At 37.0% G+C, this 18,258-nt stretch overlaps 1 protein-coding gene across 8 annotated transcripts in view; it reads left to right on the forward strand.

Moving 5' to 3' along the window:
- The window catches only part of LOC110381873 (segmentation protein cap'n'collar), a 137,135-nt gene that overhangs the window by 55,928 nt on the left and 62,949 nt on the right, over nucleotides 1-18,258 (forward strand). For all 8 annotated transcript variants that reach the window (XM_064043311.1, XM_064043312.1, XM_064043308.1 and 5 more), the window contains exons 3-5: nucleotides 6,501-6,575; nucleotides 7,260-7,403; nucleotides 7,851-7,896. In XM_064043311.1, the coding sequence (XP_063899381.1) occupies nucleotides 6,501-6,575; nucleotides 7,260-7,403; nucleotides 7,851-7,896 (265 nt within the window). The remainder of the gene's footprint in view (nucleotides 1-6,500; nucleotides 6,576-7,259; nucleotides 7,404-7,850; nucleotides 7,897-18,258) is intronic.

The raw sequence follows: 18,258 nt of genomic DNA on the forward strand, positions 1-18,258 counted from the left end.
ATTACGACACTCAACCACCACGGTTTCGGCCTGCCTTTGCGCCTTTGACCGAGTATATTGAGATTGAGTATCACATTCACACTGCCGATGTCCTCAGGTGTCACTCCTTTTTACATGACCGTACCATCGCAGCCGTTTCTCTTGTATTTTGTCGGCGACATCGCGTACGGATGGTACTGACATGTTTTTTTTACGGCCCACGTCACAAAAAACGTTTACCACCTTATACTTTGCATATTTATTTAGTTTTTGCTTTAAGACTACCCAATCTTATTGTTATAATATCACATTTAAAAAAAAATCAAAAATTACCGTTTTACCGGTTTACCGGTAAAAATATTTTTATTACCGAATTTTTACCGGTAATTTTTGTTTTACCGTAATTGCATGCCCTAGTTATATCGCATTTCCAAGAGAACTCTTCAAAAGTCCGTCAAGTATGTTCTTTCTCAAGGTCAACTCTATCTCTGTACCAAATTTTGTTAAAATCAGTTCAGTGGTTAGTTAAGCCGAAAATCGATCTCAGTGGCGTGCACTTGGAGAGGCCTATGTCCAGCAGTGGACTGCGATAGGCTGATGATGATGATGATGATGAGTTCAGTGGTTTAGACGTGAAAGAGTAACAGACAGAGAGAGTTACTTTCGCATTTATAATATTAGTAGGGATTTGTATAGATAGATATATTTACTTCTAGCCACGTGTGAAGATATTTTTAGACAAGTACACAATACTAACAATAATATTATTTGTTACATTGTTTATAAGTGCTCTCATATTAGCACATGTGCGTCTTAATTCAACGAGTGATGATTGAAAAGAAATTTTAATTTAAGATAAAGATTCTGAGTTAATTACAAAAATACATATATTTAATTCAAGTGTTTTAAGACAGAGATTTTTATGAAGAAAAAGTTATAAAAGTGTATAGTGCTTATCTGTTCGTATGTCGCTAAATGTAAAAACAATAGAAAATCAATTGTTTTGCGTATATCTGCGCTCCGATATACAACGGGTTAATTTTTATAGACAGTGAGTGACTAATTTTGTTATTTTTCATCACCATTTACCGAGCCTTTTCCCAACTATGTTGGGGTCGGCTTCCAGTCTAACAGGAGGCAGCTGAGTACCAGTGTCTTACAAGGAGCGACTGCCTATCTGACCTACTCGACCCAGTTTTAATGACATTATTTATTTGAAACTTATTTTTAATAATTTTTTTGTGTGACTACTAAATAACTTAAATTATTGACAAAATATAGTCTATGTTAAGCGGGTAGTGTGTAGCTTTCCAACTCAATGAATTTTTCATATCGATTCAATAGTTTTCTACTTAATCAATTACAAACAAACAGTTTTTCTCATCTTTATAATATTAGTATAGGTATAGATTTCCCTTCTACCCAGTCGTGGCATTCACCTTAACCTGTCAACAGCTTTTACCAAAATGTCTCCCGAATCCGTGCATCGACCTCCGAGGTCATATCAACCCTCAGGATCTTCACCCCTTGGTTGTGGAACAAAGGTCTGGTACCAGACGTCTAGCCCAAGGGTTCAGGTCGATAACCTTGATACACCTATCTGGATTTCAATAAGCTATCGATCGTTTGATTTGGTTACTGGGGATAGGAGTTGGATGTCTTTATATCTTTACTAATATGATAGAGAGGATACATTGTTTTGTTTGTTCATACCCTCAGGGCTCCGAAACTACTGAAAATATTTGAAAAATTCTTTCACTTTTGGAAAGCTTCTCAAGTATATATAGGCTATATTTTATCCGTGTACGGGCAGTAGTTCCCACGGGACGCGGGTGAAACCGCGGGAAAACGACTAGTTTGCGATGTTTTTTATCCGGGCCCTGTAAGATTTTGCCAGTAGTCGAAAAACAAACCATAAGTTGTTGTGGTTTTAAAAACTCGATTGCTCAACTTCACAACATTTTGCAATACTAGAGCGTAATATGTATGATTCATACGACATTCGTATGCGAAGTGGTAACAAAAACTACTAAAATTACAAAAACTGGTATGAAATTACTTAAGGAGGATACCTCAATAAGTATGTGCATGGCTTGTCTAGGGGTCGAAAAGTGCTGGAGTGGAGACCGCGGACTAGCAAGCGCAGCGTAGGACGTCCACCAACAAGGTGGACAGACGATCTTCTAAAGGTCGCCGTCGACGCTGGATGCAGGTCGCCTCCAACAGGTATCTGTGGAGATCTAAGGGGAGGCCTATGTTCAGCAGTGGACGTCCTATGGCTGAGATGATGATGATGATGATGACTTGTCTAATAGTAACTTCACAATACTCAAAATGTACGAAAAAACACATAAGTTGTGACTTCAAGGGTGGCAAACTTATTTGACGTAAACTGTACTTAAAGAACCAATATTTTGTCTCATCATCTGCCTAGCTTTTTCCCAACTATGTTGGGGTCGGCTTCCAGTCTAACCGGCTGCAGCTGAGTACCAATGTGCCATATGGAGCGACTGCCTATCTGATCCCCTCAACCCAGTTACCATGACAACCCGATACACTTTGCTAAGACTGGTAGTCGAGACTTACTGGCTTCTGACTACCCGTGACAACTGCCAAAGATGTTCCAATGACAGCCGGGACCCACCAATTTATCGTGTCTTCCGAAACACAGTCATTGGTGTCCAAAATATACTTAGAAAGTACATACAAACTTAGAAAAGTTGCATTGGTACTTGCCTGGGATCGAACACACTCATACTTGAGAGGTTGGTTCTTTACCCACTAGGCTACCAATTATCTTGCCTTCCGAAACAAAATATTTTGTTTATCTCTAACAAAAATATAGGCATGATGCTATACAATGAATCATTAATTCGTCATACGTGAAAAAAGTGTGTGAAAGAGACAGCACTGTTTTGCTATAAAAATAGGTATGTGTGTGAAAGAGACAGCTGCATTTACTATGAAAATAGGTATGTTACATATGGCTTTCATGACGTCATTGACCACGCCACTTTTACTACGATTAACTGTAATCATATAATCTATCTATCTTTTGTTTTGATACTGGGGATAGAATTTTGACATTAGGGCTATACAAGTACTTAATGTCAAATATCTATCTCTTGTGAGAAAATCATAGATGGATCAAATATTGGGAACGGCTGTTGCAATATACGTATAAAGACCTAAGTTCACTGACTTGACATAAACGTCAGTTTTCTTAAAAACCATTGTTTACTATTAATATTGCATATAGGGCCCAAGGGCGAGTTTTAGTGAAAAGGTGCAACCCCAAATTGCGTTTTTTATATTCAGCATTTTGGTAGTTTCTTTTTACATAACTGCACTGCTTTCCGCTTTAAAAATACATACATTCGAATTGATGACTTCCTTTTTGGGAAGTCGGGAAAACACAAGTTGTTTATAGTCGGTTAAAACACATCAATACTCGGCCCAATTGTTAGGTATAATTTTGTTGTACATACCTATATAATTTCTTATTCCATACTTTTCACGAAGATTTTCCCAGTTTGACGTCTATCCATCTGGAGCTCGTCTAAACGTAAGAATATCGTAGGCGTTCTATTTTGGCGGTATCCCGACCTTGTCTTACCTTGACCGCTGTTCAACTGGTAAAGAGATTTACGAGTTTTTTTACACCAAAATCAGATGTTCTAGAAGGTTATTTCGGTAGTTGAGAACAGCGCCATCTGTTGGCATTTTCTGGGAAGTTGCGGAAAATGTTTTTTTTTTTGTTTTGCGTTGTGGTGATAGGATATCAGATTATATAGGTATGATAATAATTGATATTTATCATCAATGTTTAATATATTATTGTTTAGTTCACGATTACACACAAATAATCATAGCATTCGTCATATACACATACTAAATAGCTATTATGTATTTTGCTTGAATGACAATAAATTCTTGGTACATGCAATACTTAAAGATATGCACACTTTTAAGTCATTACTTTTTTCACAAGTATTTCACAAAATACAAATAAGTAAAAGTGTAAACTTTCTCACCACTAATTAATTTTATTCGTTCTCATTATGAGAAAGTAACTGTTGAATATTCAATTTGCATAAGGATCCTAGCAACGCCATCTGTCGTCGAGTAGCGGAACCAAAAGCTTACATATTGTTTTATTCATCGATAGATGGCGCTGCTTGAATTAGTTCTACTGTGAAATGTAGATGGCGTTAATGTCGATTACAGATAGTTCCGACAAATATGGATAGGTGGCGCTTTTAATGTTAGTTTTATCGTATTTGTATAGATGTCGCTAGCTGCTTAGAGATTTAATGAACGTTTGAGTTCTCCTATTTTATTACGTAGCGTAGTCAACCGAGCGAGGGTATGGTTTTTTGGATACTTACTGAAAACAGTGTTATCTTCTTTTAAGTAGGATTCCAAAGTAAAAAAGGTGATTTAAAAAAAGACTAGTACAGGTGTATGTATAGTACCTACTTGCATTAACTATGTGCATATATTCGACTTTATTCGCATAGGCAGCCACATAGTACTTACCATATGTAAATAAGCCTCATAATCAAACTAAGAAAAACAATGCTCGGTCAGCTCGAGTCGTCTTGTCACTTTGAACTCTTTTTTTTTCAGTAATTAGGTAGGTATATAAGCACTTCTAAAATCTTCAAACTGCCAAAAATATATTGATAGTAGCGTAATTTTGTTACATACGGGCCGACCAAGTTATACATACAAGATCTCGATGTACCTAACATCTTTTTTATACATGCATCCATAGTCAAAACTATATAAACTCCATAGACGGACACATAAACAAAAAAAATGTAATTAACCTTTTCACCGCCACGCCATATCGGTATTCCTATGCCCTGTACGCCAAGCCCGAAAATCTTAATTAAATATCTACTAAAAAATACATAAAAGTAATGATTTAATAGGTTTATTTTGTATTTTTCTGCGACCTGTTTTTTGTCGAGTATAGCCGTCGTTGGCGCACAGGGCACGCTTGCTCATGTCGGCTATAGCCGACATTGGCGTTCAAAAGGTTTAAGAGTCCGATGCACTATGATCAATTTCAATCCCGCTGTGTCGACCCCTACGGCTTTCTTGATTGGGCGGGAAATCTTTCCACTACATTCTCACACTAATTTGAACCTTACGACCTTAGAAATAAAGCTTATTATAGTTTAAGAACTAAGTCATACATATGTCGTTTTAAAACTAAGTGGAATTCCAGTTCAATATTTGAATTTGTTCGCAACCAATTCGACGTAAGTGGTGAATTAAAGATAATGGAATATAGAACTTAAAAAGTTGTAATAAGAATGGTTTTTGTGTGTAGTTTTGGTGTGTGAGACCGGTTCGATGGTCGTAATTATTAATTCGATATTTTAAAGCCAATTTAAGTATGGCGGAGTGGTGTGTCTGTTTTAGTAATAAAAATAATTTTAATAATAGGTTTGAAACTTTGGATGAAATGTATGATATAGGTAACTACCTAACCTATCTAGAATTTTAAGTACCTAGCTACTTTGTTAGATAAATAACTGTATGAAACCTGTAAATTCATTTCCGAAACCTTATAGGTAGTTTTCATTCAATAATAGTTTTGAATTTTGCTGTATTATTTGGAAAACATCTTACCTACCAAATATTGAAAACATCAAAAGAAAAATCTTCATTTGAAAAATCTCATTTTTTCTTCCTTAAAGTTTTAATCATACTTTAGACACGGTAAATAATATTTAAACTGTGCCTTAGAGTCTTTAATTTTTATAATTTTAAATAGGAATCTTTAAAGAAAATATCTTACCTACAAACTTACCTAATACTTATTAAAAAAATCCCACAAAAGTCATTGATATTTATCTCCAAAGCAATTAACAAGAAATTAATATTGTCGGTAAAACCGCAAAGCAAAGCGTTCCAAAAACAAAAATGTTTCAAATTTCAAACAAAAAAAACATGGCGATGTCCTTTTTAATCTGTGCTTGTCATCTCTAGTAAGATGGCGCCGAGAGCAACTTGTGTCGATTTAAAACTTAATGGTTCTTGAAATATATTTTCACTAAATAAAATTATGCTCCCTGTGATCGAAAACTGTCTGTAGGTATACAATATTGAATCACTATTTCATATAATATACTTTCTAAGTATATCTTAGACACCAATGACTGTGTTTCGGATGGCACGTTAAACTGTAGGTCCCGGCTGTCATTGAACATCCAGTCGTTAAAAATGATTCTTTCTGTCACTCCCATAGTGGACAAAAAAATTCCAACCTTATCTTCGGCTAAATTGGATCTACATTCATACTACACCTTTAATACACTGAAAAAACAAATTACAAACTTAACTTTGGTCTAAATAAGACCTATTTGCGCTTATCATTAACCTGTACTACCTTTGTAAAATTCTCTTTTAAACACCTCCCACACCCAACAAACGATTATCAACCTTATCCCAACCCACATAAGAACTATATTCCCTCATCACTAACGTAAAAAATTTCTTGTTCCCAGGATATGGACCTGATCGAAGTACTATGGAAGCAGGACGTGGATATGGGCTTCTCCTTGGAGGATCCTGTACAGCCGGTAAGTTTGGAAAATTCTAGAACTTTTCAAATAAGTGTGCTGGTCTGAAGTTGGTTGAGTAACTTCATGGTATAAGTTGTATTGCTACCAAATAACATCAAAATCGATTCCACCAACAACCACCAAATTACTCATACTGAACTAAAATTCACACACAAACTTTATAATATTACTAGTTGTTTCCTGCTGATTCAACCACATCTTGAAGGTACTTCTTCCCACACCCGAAGAAAAAGTAGCCTACATGCTGTTTTGATTGAAGAGCAATGCTACCGCCAAGTTTCATCAAAAACCCCGTAGTTTTTGCAAAAAACCTGTTGATAACATAAATGTGATAGATGTGGAATATACTTACTTCTAGTACCGGGATAATATATAGACTATAATCCCGAGAAAGTGTAGCTTATCAACGGTGAAAGATTTTTTCTAATCTGCTTCCTTCTTTGAGAGTCTTCAGCGTAAAATAAGCAAAGAAAAATGTGGTTCCTCTTCATTATAATTAGTAGACCAGCTTTTTCCGCGGTCCCACCAACAACGCGAATAAAAAGTAGCCTATTCATCAATCTGATACATAAGCTATATTATAGCCAAGTTTCATCAAAATCCATCCAGCAGTTTTTGCGTGAAACAGGAACAAACACACACATAAACTTTCTTCTTTATTATATTATCTTCTTTTCTCAGGAGGGTCCTACCGCTACCAAGGTGCTTGGAGACGAGATTGAGAAGGAGCTGAAGTTGGCAGAAGAGAAGATCGTCAAGAAGAACGAGGAGAAGGCGGAAATCGAGAAGGTCAAGGCTTCTCTTCTGGATCCTGAGATTAAGGAGGTAAGAAAAACCAAAATGTACATACTTTTGTGGTTTCCACCTGTTTACGCACATAAATGTATCTTCTGGTCTACTCGCTCTAGCAAACAGTCTTTTTTTAAGAATTTTAGCGATATTAGATTTTATAGACACTTGTCAAAATGAGTAGGCCAGTTTTTTGGGCGACTGCTCTAAAAAATAGACCTGAATTTCAATACTAAGATCCGGGTGATCCCCATTTTAGGTACCAAGTTGTTAATATACTAAAAGACATTAGGTATAACAAAGATTCAAGTCAAAAAAGATATGAATACTCATAATATTAAAAAAATATAAAAGGTAAAGTAGATTTTTGAAAAAAAAAGAAGGTGTTTTACTAAAATTATGAATGACAATACAAAATAGTGATTAAGTAACAAATACATACGCAGTCAGGTACATAGTTACTAATTAAAATATTTTTCCTAGGATGATCCCTGGGCCGGACTCTCTTACACCGTCGATACTGAAACTGGTAAGTAATTACTAAATAATATATATCATTAAAATATAAGGCTGCTAGCCCACGTCAGACTTTTTGTAGGACGTTCTGACTCGGATTTTTAGCTTCTTAGATCTCCGGGCAAGGCAGTTAGGTCCCTCGTTTTGCAGCAGATTTAAAAATGGGCAGGTATGTGAGTTAAACTATGGTAAATATAAAAATGTGAAAGGGTATATAGGCCCGAACACCACCAAAGCGGAGAAGAGAAGATATAAAACACTACGAATTTTACTCTTATCTTTTGGTAAAAACAGCGTGAAAATCCGTGCAGTGGTTTCTGAGTTTGTTGTGCAAATTCAGACAGTCCTTTGACTTTGGTTTAACAATGAAGACAACTACTGTGCACAATCGAATAAAAGTAGCCTTCCTCGAGAAATGGGCTATCTAACACTAAAATGATCTGTCAAATCGGTCCACTAGTTCAACTACTACTAAACAAATACTTCAACTTTATAATATAAGTATAGATGTACTATGAGTAAAAAAACGAAAAAGAGTTTTCCAAATTGAAAACCTCTCGGAAAAGTCGGTTAAAAATCTAGTAAACTTATACTTATTTAGTGCAAGTACAACAGCGGCCAAAAGTTATATTTCCAAAAAAACACCTAAAACTTCCTGCTTTTTGGAAAGTCGGTTAAAAAGAACCCAGTAGTCTTGTAATAATTAAACCGCGACCAATAGCTATATTTCCGAAAATTTCATCAAAAATATGCAGCTGTTATAAAATTATACTTTTACGTTTTTCGTTTGTTCCCTTTTTTTTGTCCCTATCCCATTTTATTCGGCTTTGTTTCTGTTCCCTAAGGATTGCAACGCGGTAAGGGACGGGATATAATCATTACTCAGATGAATCAGCTATTTCTAGCCGTTTGTCGCACCGAAATGGGCTTAGGCGTTTTCGATTTGAAAAGCGAAATTGTATTGTTATTTAAGTGATGCGTTTTTTTGAGTATTCTTTTAAGATTTTATATTGAAAAGTAATTTTATTACAAAGCCTATTGGTTAAAAGACCAGTCTCCTAAATACGTGTGTGAGTTCGATTCCAAGTCAGGCAAATACCAATGTAACTTTCCGGCTTCTAACTACCCGTAACGACTGCCAAAGATGTTCAAATGATAGCCGGGACCTACCAATTTGACGTGCCTTCCGAAACACGGAGGAACTCGTCGTGACAAGATGGTCACCGCGCCAAGCGTTGCTTAACCTTATGATCGATCGACCCGTACCGCTGTTACTTATTACTTAGATACGAGCTTCTTACTTTTGCTATTGATTTCACCCGCTTTCTAAGAGAACTACAGCTTACACCAGCACAAAAAAGTAGCCTACATTTTATTCTGATATATAAGCTATATAATTGGTGCCCGGGTAACTATGTTGAGAAGGTGAGATAGGCAGTCGCTCCTTTTAAAGCACTGGTACTCAGCTGCATCCGCTTAGACTGGAAGCCGACCCCAACATAGTTGAGAAAAGGGCTCGAAGCATGGATGGAAGCTATATAACTGAGTTTCACCAAAATCCATCCACTAGTTTTAACGTAAATTACCAACAAATATACACATACAAACTTTCTCATCTAATATTAGTAGCACTGCTAACATTCGAATAAAAAGTATTGGTCTACCAAGCCCTCCCCCTCTATAGAATTAACTATATCATAGCTCCCCTATATTTACTTACAAAATACATAGGGGTTGTAAACTACCCTATTTTAGGGTGAACGCCCTCCGATACGGGTAATAGTTACCCGGATACGCGTTACTTTTTAAATGAAAATTGCCCGGATACGTTTCGTAGATTTTATTGTATTTGTTGCGGTGTTTTTAACCGATTTTTTAAAAAAGGAGGGTTTCAGTTTGAACTGTATGTATGTAGATATGCTTGTGCGTGATTTTGATGCGGCTGGATCGATTTTGATACGGTTTTCAGCAGAGAGTGCTTGTCAGACTTTTTGTTTTATTTTATTTGAAGGTTTTAGATTTTATTGAAATCGTTTTATTAAGTGTAGTTTGAAAATGACTTGAATATTCTCTAGCTAGGTACTAATACTAATATTATAAATGCGCAAGTAATTGTGTCTCTCGCGCCAAAACTGCTGAACCGATTTAAATGAAATTTTGTACACACCTAGTCTACAGCTTGATAAAGGAAACAGGAACAGGCTTGATACAGGAAACTACTTTTTATCCAGTTGCGGGAAGTAGGTCCCTCGAAACACAAGTGTAACCGTTGCTAGAGCCTGACCGAGCTTGGACTAAATATATTTTATGATTGTCACCTTTAATAAAATCTAATAAAACTCCACAAAATTATGCATTGAAAATCCACAGTTTTAGAAGACGTGATGGTAAAAGTTTTAACACAAATTGAGTTTCGAAAAAAAAACCGATCATCTTTGGACTTTTAAAAGGACATGTTTTCAAGTTTTTCCAGTTGGGTTGTCAAAATTAAAATAATATGTTTCGAGTGTTCTAATTCATGTTGAGGGAAATTAACAATATATGTACTTAACTTTTCTGTTTTTTGTTTTGTTTAATAGTTTAATTTTGCAAGCCTTATATTGGTAGGATATGGTCAACGCTCCTTTTGTAAAATAAAATAAGATCTACATGTATGTACCCATATTCGCAAAATAAATAAATTTTAAATTTAAAGTTAAGCAATGTTTAGTTCGGTTGGTTAGTAGGTGACTCTCTTATCATGATGATTTCCTCTGTCGGAAGGCACGTTAAATTAGTGAGCTGTCATTTGAATATCTTTGACAGTAGTTACAGGTAGTCAGAAGCCAGCAAGTCTGACACCAGTCTAACCAAGAGGTATTGGGTTGCCCGGGTAACTGGGTTGAGGGGTTAGATAGGGCAGTTGCTCCTTGTAAAGCACTGGTACTCAACTGCATCCGGTTAGACTGGAAACCGACCCCAACATAGTTGGGAAAAAGGCTCGGAGGATGATAAAAATTTATCCCTAAATCTCTTGGTAACGCCATCACGCGTGAAAGACTGGACCGATTAAGCTGAAAATTAGAAGGCTTACACCCGCTCCTTGTAAAGCACTGGTATATACTCATCTGAATCCGGTTAGACTGGAAGCCGACCCCAACATAGTTGGGAAAAAGGCTCGGAGGGATGATGTAGCTTAGACCCGGGAGAAGGACATAGAAGAGTTTTTGTCACCATCCGGCTTCGCGAAGCAGTTATCTCAGGCCGCGGGTGAAACCGCGGGTGAAAACGCGGGTGAAAACTAGTGCTATATAAAAGTTGCGCCCAGCCCTACTCTAAGAAATCATAATGAGATATACCCCGGCCAATTTAAGAAAACCCCCGCCTATTGCCGTAATGCGTCAATATAAGGAGTATATAGGAATAATAATAGGTATATAGGTAGGTTTACTTAAATTGGTCGGGTGATAGACCCCTAGTTGGTATCAAACGCATTCGGTTTTTGGGGTTCCGTTGTATATTTTGTAGTGGTTGAACCTTTGTCTTGTAAATTAGGTGTTTCCTTCGATTTTGGAAACAATTCACACACTTGGATAAAAAGCCTAGACCTATAGGTACTTAAATAGGCTTCCTCGAGAAATGGGTTATATAACACTGTCAGTTTTCAAATGAGATTAGTAAGTTGTGATTTAGCGTTATAATTTAGACTTCAGTATTGTAAATTAAATCACTTTAAAAGTCTGTTTTGTTTCTGATGATCATAAAAAACTAATGTACCTACGGATTTTCACAAATATCTGTTTATAAATCAGTCGGAAAGTTTTATTATGTTTCACAAGCTTCCATCGGCAATTTCACCCGTGTTTCATGGAAACCGCTCCCCCGGATAAACTGTAGGCTTCCTCGATAAATTGACTATCTCTGACATTAAAAATAAGTATTTTTAAAATCGCTCCAGAAGTAACCAAAATTCTTGTTTTTAAACACAGAACCTTTTCACGTTTTTAACATCAATCAGTACTTACCTACAGATTAATTTGAGCTATGGAACCATCTAACACAAAACGCTTCGCACCCACCATTCCATAATTTCTACAAGTCATGTAGCGGCCTGTGTTCTCTGATTAATGTTCTTTTTTCTCTTTCTATTCTATTTTTTTCTTTTCTATCCCACGATTGGCGGTATTATCGGAATATTCTCTTTATATTGTCATAAGGTTTTTGTAATTTTCAACTTTTGTTGAGTTAGGATGTTTTAATCAAATGGTTTTGTCGTTCTTAAAGTTGGTTGTCAACGAAAAATATAGGCTTTGTACACTAACTGTCTTCATCTCGCGGTTTTTCGGGAACTACCGTCCGTACCTGTATTGTAATAGCCTATGTTACTCGGGAAGAGTGTAGCTTTCCAACAGTGAAAGAATTTTTCAAATCGTTTCAGTAGTGTCGGAGCCTTTACGGTACAAACAAAGAAAGTTTCCTCTTTATTATATCTATTAGTCTAGCTTTTACTTGTTGTTTCAACCGTATCTCGTTGCATTTACTCTGCGCACTATGACAAAAACTAGCCTTAGCCTTTCTCGATAAATTGGCTATCTAACACTGTAAGAATATTTCAAATCGGTGTAGTACCTACTTCCTGACATGAGCTCATTGAAATAAACAAATTCTTAAGCTTTATAATGTACCGACTACGGTTTTTGACCGACTTGATATACCTAAACGAGGTCCTCAATTTGACCTGTATTTATGTAGGTACCTATGCATATTTGTACGCGTTGGTCTCACGTTTGGCTGAAGCGATTTTCAGATTTAGGAGAAGTTGTTTGGTACCTAAATTATGAAATTCGGCTGTATTTCTTTAGTACAAAAGTTTTCGCCCTACATTCAAGTTCTCATAACCCTCTTTTCTCTAGCAAAGTCGGTTAAACCATGCCAGCTTCAAACTAGTTTGACAACCGCGATACTAAGCCCCTTACACATTGAACATTTTGAACTACACTATAATATTATTAATGATGTATGCTCAAGGGAATTGAGATGTCTGCCTACCCTCTAACATTAATCACTGCATTACAATAGTGCAACGCGCATGCGTGATGCTTATATACTCTTTTGAATACAACCTCTATGTAATAGGAACATATTGTAAGATTTCAAGTTGGGGTTGATTTTTCAATCAAGTAAAAGCATTTTGTATTCTGTGTTCAGAAATGTGTTTAGTGCTAGCTGTTTCAGTGGTTTCGCCGTTCTTAAAATGGCTTCTAACTGGATAATATTCATCATCATCATCTCAGCCATAGGACGTCGACTGCTGAACATAGGCCTCCCCCTTAGATCTCCACAGATACCTGTTGGAGGCGACCTGCATCCAGCGTCGACGGCGACCTTTATAAGGTCGTCTGTCCACCTTGTTGGTGGACGTCCTACGCTGCGTTTGCTAGTCCGTGGTCTCCACTCCAGCACTTTTCGACCCCATCGGCCATCTGCTCTGCGAGCAATATGGCCAGCCCATTGCCACTTCAACTTGCTTATCCGGTGGGCTATATCGGTGACTTTAGTTCCTCTTCGGATCTCCTCATTTCGGATTCGGTCACGTAGAGAAACACCGAGCATAGCCCTTTCCATAGCTATAATATTATGATGATGTAGGTATTTCTAGTCGATATTCCGATATTATAGATTTTATGAAGCTTTAACTTTAATGGAGATTGGCGCAAATGACGGTTTATCAGCCACGGCGGCTGTTCTTAGCTGTTCTTAGCTGCGCAGGACATGTTATAGTTTGTGCACATTTGCTTGGACTGCGGTGCACTCACTATTCCTTCACTCTCATAGCGCGATGGGACGACAATCCGACACCACCGGAGAGAGATCACAAGCAGGACCGACATTAACCTGCTCTCCGATGCTCTGATGTAAAATAGGCTATATTTTATCCCGGTACGGGTTGTAGTTTTCACGGTACTCTTGTGAAACCGCGGGTAAGTTAGTCTTTACTACCAGAAAGATGACAATACTCACCCATTTTATATTAACTACACTTTCGTTAACCCATTTTTTACTTAACCTTCATACTTAACTACAAAATTGCTTTACCATCATGATAAGACAGAATATGAAGTAACTGGGTACCTACTATTTTTTTTTTAATGTCAAGTCATCTAAATAGTACAGTCATTGACCTTAGGAATAAAAAAAGTCCTGTTTTTGCTGTCATCTGTCTAGCCTTTTCCCAACTATGTTGGGGTCGGCTTCCAGTCTAACTGGATGCAGCTGAGTACCAGTGTGCCACATGAAGCGACTACCTATCTGATCTACTCAACCCAGTTACTAGGCAACCCGATACTCGTAGGTAAGACTGGTTGTCAGACTTACTGGCTTCTGACTACCCGTAACGACTGTCAAAGATGTTCAATGACAGCCGGGACCTACAGTTTAACGTGCCATTAGAAACACAGTCATTGGTGTCCAAGATATATTTAGAAAGTACATACAAACTTAGTAATGCTGCATTGGTACTTACCTGACCTGGAATCGAACACACTCATACCTGAGAGATTGGTTCTTTACCTACACACTAGCCCAAGGCTTCATCTCCCGAACTTTTTTCCCAACTATGTTGTGGTCGGCTTCCAGTCTAACCGGATGGAGCTGAGTACCAGTGTGCCACAAGGAGCGACTGCCTATCTGACCTCCTCAACCCAGTCTATCAAGACTTATTTGAACAAAATGTAAAACAAACAAAAACTAAAAATCAAAATGGCGCACGGAAAAGCGTTTTCATTAAAATAAAAACCATCAGAACCATTAATATCTCAGAGAAAAGATTAATGTGGCCCAAACAATGTATAATAAATTACAACTGTAATACTCCTAAGGGCTTCTACCCTGCCGCCATTTTGTTAAACCGAGCCCTCTGATTGGTCGGCGTCGCTGCTAATCAATAATGTTTGACTCGGGGCTAAACGTCGTAAGTTAGCACGTAAAAGCACAGAAAATTCAACTCTAAGAACGTAGTATTAGAGTAGACTTTTCAATGGTGATGTTTTTTGAAACAATAGTGCCTTGGTTGGGGGGTAAAAACGTGTAGGTAGCTTAGAAAGTATGGATAGATATTCGTTTTATTTTTTTTGTGGTAAAAAGCTGGGTTTTTAATGTGGTTTTTGTAGATTTTTGTGGTAGAAATAAGTTGTTGAATCAAAATTTTATAGGTACTATGAACTGCTTGAAGTTTTAATCTGTCTTCGTACAATATTTGATTGATTTTGGCTTATCCATTTTATCGTGAAAAACAAGCTAAAGAATCCCATATATATTTTTAGATAATACTTACTAGATTTCCATTTCACCCGCGTCCCGAAGGAACTAGGTACTTCTCGCACATGGAAAAATAAGCCTACCTATGTATTTTGTTTTGACATATAAGCTATATTATTGCCAAGTTTCATCAAAATATAATCTGTAGTTTTTTCGTGAAAGAGTAACAAACATATTCCCATACATATTACGAAGGTATTTATTTAATATTATTTTTCTTTAATAATCTGTGTACCTAATCGTAATTAATAACACTCATTTTCCATATTATAATTTACTTTTGCAAGACACCCGTCCAAATCAAAACCTCAACATTGAGCTTAACTTCCAGAAATATCACCACCTAAAATCTAAATCGTTCCATTATCTTTATACTTTATCTCTAAACCAATTTGAGACCAAAGACAACATTTTTTGTTATTACAACCTCAAAATTGACAACCTTTATCTTAAGAGCATAGACAACTTTTTTTCTGATGGCTACTGAAAGAGTCCTTACAAATTTAACCCTTTTTTTTAGTGAAGGTGTTAACAGTAGTTTTTTTGGTTAAAAGTTTAACTAAATGGGTTTAAGGAGTTGTCAATTATGCATGGTTTTAACTGCTGATTGTACGGTTAGGAGACCATTTGAAATTTTGAGTTTTAAGTTCGCATTGACGATTTTTTTTTGTACATTTTGCCGCTACGTTAAAATTCTTTAAGTACTTATTTATTCACTAGCTGATTTCGCAAGCACACATAAAAGTAACCTAAACCTAATATCCTTCCTTGATAAATGGGCTTTTTAACACTGAAACAATATTTCAAATCGGAACAGTATTTACTTAAAATAATTGAGCAAAGACAAAAAAATATTCAATATAAGCTGTTCAAAGCACATTTTAATATTGCCTTGTCGAATATGGCTCTTTACGTATAGAAATACTGCTTAGGTACACATAAAACATACTGTTTACATTAAAACACTGAAAAGCAAAAACAATACTTTTAGGTGCATCGCTCTAGAAGTCGGTGACTAGGGGTTGCAGCTATGTTTATTTCGTCATAAATATCTACTATGTAGTTTTGACACATGAAATACCCGCTACCAGTCGAAAAATTCACCTAAAAATATTTATATGTATTTCTCTTAATTGTCTACATGGATCTTCGAAACCAGGAACCCACATAAGTACTCTTTGAAATTCGTTGTAAACTCACTTTCACCTCTAAAACATCAATAAACAAACGTGAATTAGTAGAAAATGTATCAAAGCAAACCTGCTGATACGTTATGACGCGGCGGACGTGACGTCACCATGACTGGCCATAGACACTACCGTTCCGGTCGTTTGCTTTTTAATTTTAGAGAGTTTTGCGTATACTACCTCTTTGGTAACGAATTTTTGTAAAAAAAAATCAAATTCAGTCAGTCTCCGTATAGTTATCGGCACGGATATTGAGCTCTCGGCGGAAGAGTGGGGATCGCTTTGCGCAATGTACACTTATGGCAATAAACCAATGAATCACTTCTGCGCAGGTGAAGGTCAGGGCTCAATATCCTTGCCGATGATTAAACCTAATTTTATTGCAATTGATTCCGCCATTTTTTGTAGTAGGCTGTAGTCTTCAATAGATGTTTAAGACGTGAAAACGTGTAAATAAGGCGTTGTACTGGTAACTGGGCTGAGGAGGTCAGATAGGCAGTCGCTCCTTGTGGCACACTGGTACTCAGCTGCAACCAGTTAAACTGGAAGCCGACCCCAACATAGTTGGGAAAAGGCTGGACTTTCTGACTAATTTCCTGCTAAAATCCTCTTGGTAAGACTAGTTGTCAGACTTACTGGCTTCTGACTACCCGTAACGACTGCCAAAGAAGTTCAAATGACTGCCGGGACTCACCATTTCAATGTGTGTAAAGACATAGATAGTCACCCATCCACGATTCTACCGCGCTAAGCGTTGCTTGACCTTATGGTCGACTACAGCTGTAACTTAGCCACGAGCACCTCTCAAAATAAAAAGTAAATAAACACTTTAAAATGTACTGTTACTTGAAATAGCTGATAGGTGATGACTGGCGGACTTAGAGCATGTAACCAACAGGAACGGCCATGAACAAAAACCTTAGTGAAATCCGGCCATGCTCTCGCTGTGGCGGCATATTGGGCTGAAAAAGTGTAGTCTCACTATAAGACGTCATCGATACGAAAGAAGAAGAAGAAGTGTAATAAAACATATTACAAAAAAAAAACGACTTCTACAAAATACCTTACCGTCTGACAAGTACTATGCTGAAAATCGCATCAAAAACTGTTCAGCCAAACATAAGTAAATAGAGGTCAAACGCAGGGTTACCCGCTTCCCGAATTTCTGTCTGTATCAGGATAACATATAGTTTATGTTACTCGGGAAGAGTGTAGCTTCCTTCTGTGTAACTTACCAAATCGGTTCAGTAATTTGGAGCCTTAAGTGTTCAAACAAAAAAATATGAAAATATCCTCATTAACATATTATGCACCCTGTCCCATCGCGCTATGAGAGTGAAGGAATAGTGAGTGCACCTGTGTCCAAGCAAATGTGCACAAACTATAATATGTCCTGCGCAGCTTACTGATCTCCTTACGTGAGAACAGCCGCCCTAGCTGATAATCGGCTAGGAGGACATCATCATCAGTATTGTTGGTATAATCATCGGCAAGGATATTGATACCTGACCTTCACCTGCGCAGAAGTGATTTATTGGTTTATTGCCTTAAGTGTACAGTGCGCAAAGCGATCCCCACTCTTCCGCCGAGAGCTCAATATCTGTGCCGATAACTATATAGATGAGAGACGTTCTCATGCTCTTAGCAGAGAGCAAGATACGTTAAAAGCGTGTCCAGTTGTTTGAATGCTCTAAGCTGGCAGACATTTTGTGACATCACCATGACGTGAATTTATCTGGCATAGTGAAAGTGTTAGCTTACTACTGACTTGTAAACGATAGATGAACTAGGCTTCAAATAAAAACAATAATTTGAAAAAAAAAGAAGTTCCTGAAACTCGATTTTTATTAATTGCTAGCTTTTTTCCGTGGTTTTCGCACATCGGGATAAAA

The sequence above is a fragment of the Helicoverpa armigera genome, chromosome 31 (assembly GCF_030705265.1).
Source record: "Helicoverpa armigera isolate CAAS_96S chromosome 31, ASM3070526v1, whole genome shotgun sequence".
Classification (NCBI taxonomy): domain Eukaryota; kingdom Metazoa; phylum Arthropoda; class Insecta; order Lepidoptera; family Noctuidae; genus Helicoverpa; species Helicoverpa armigera.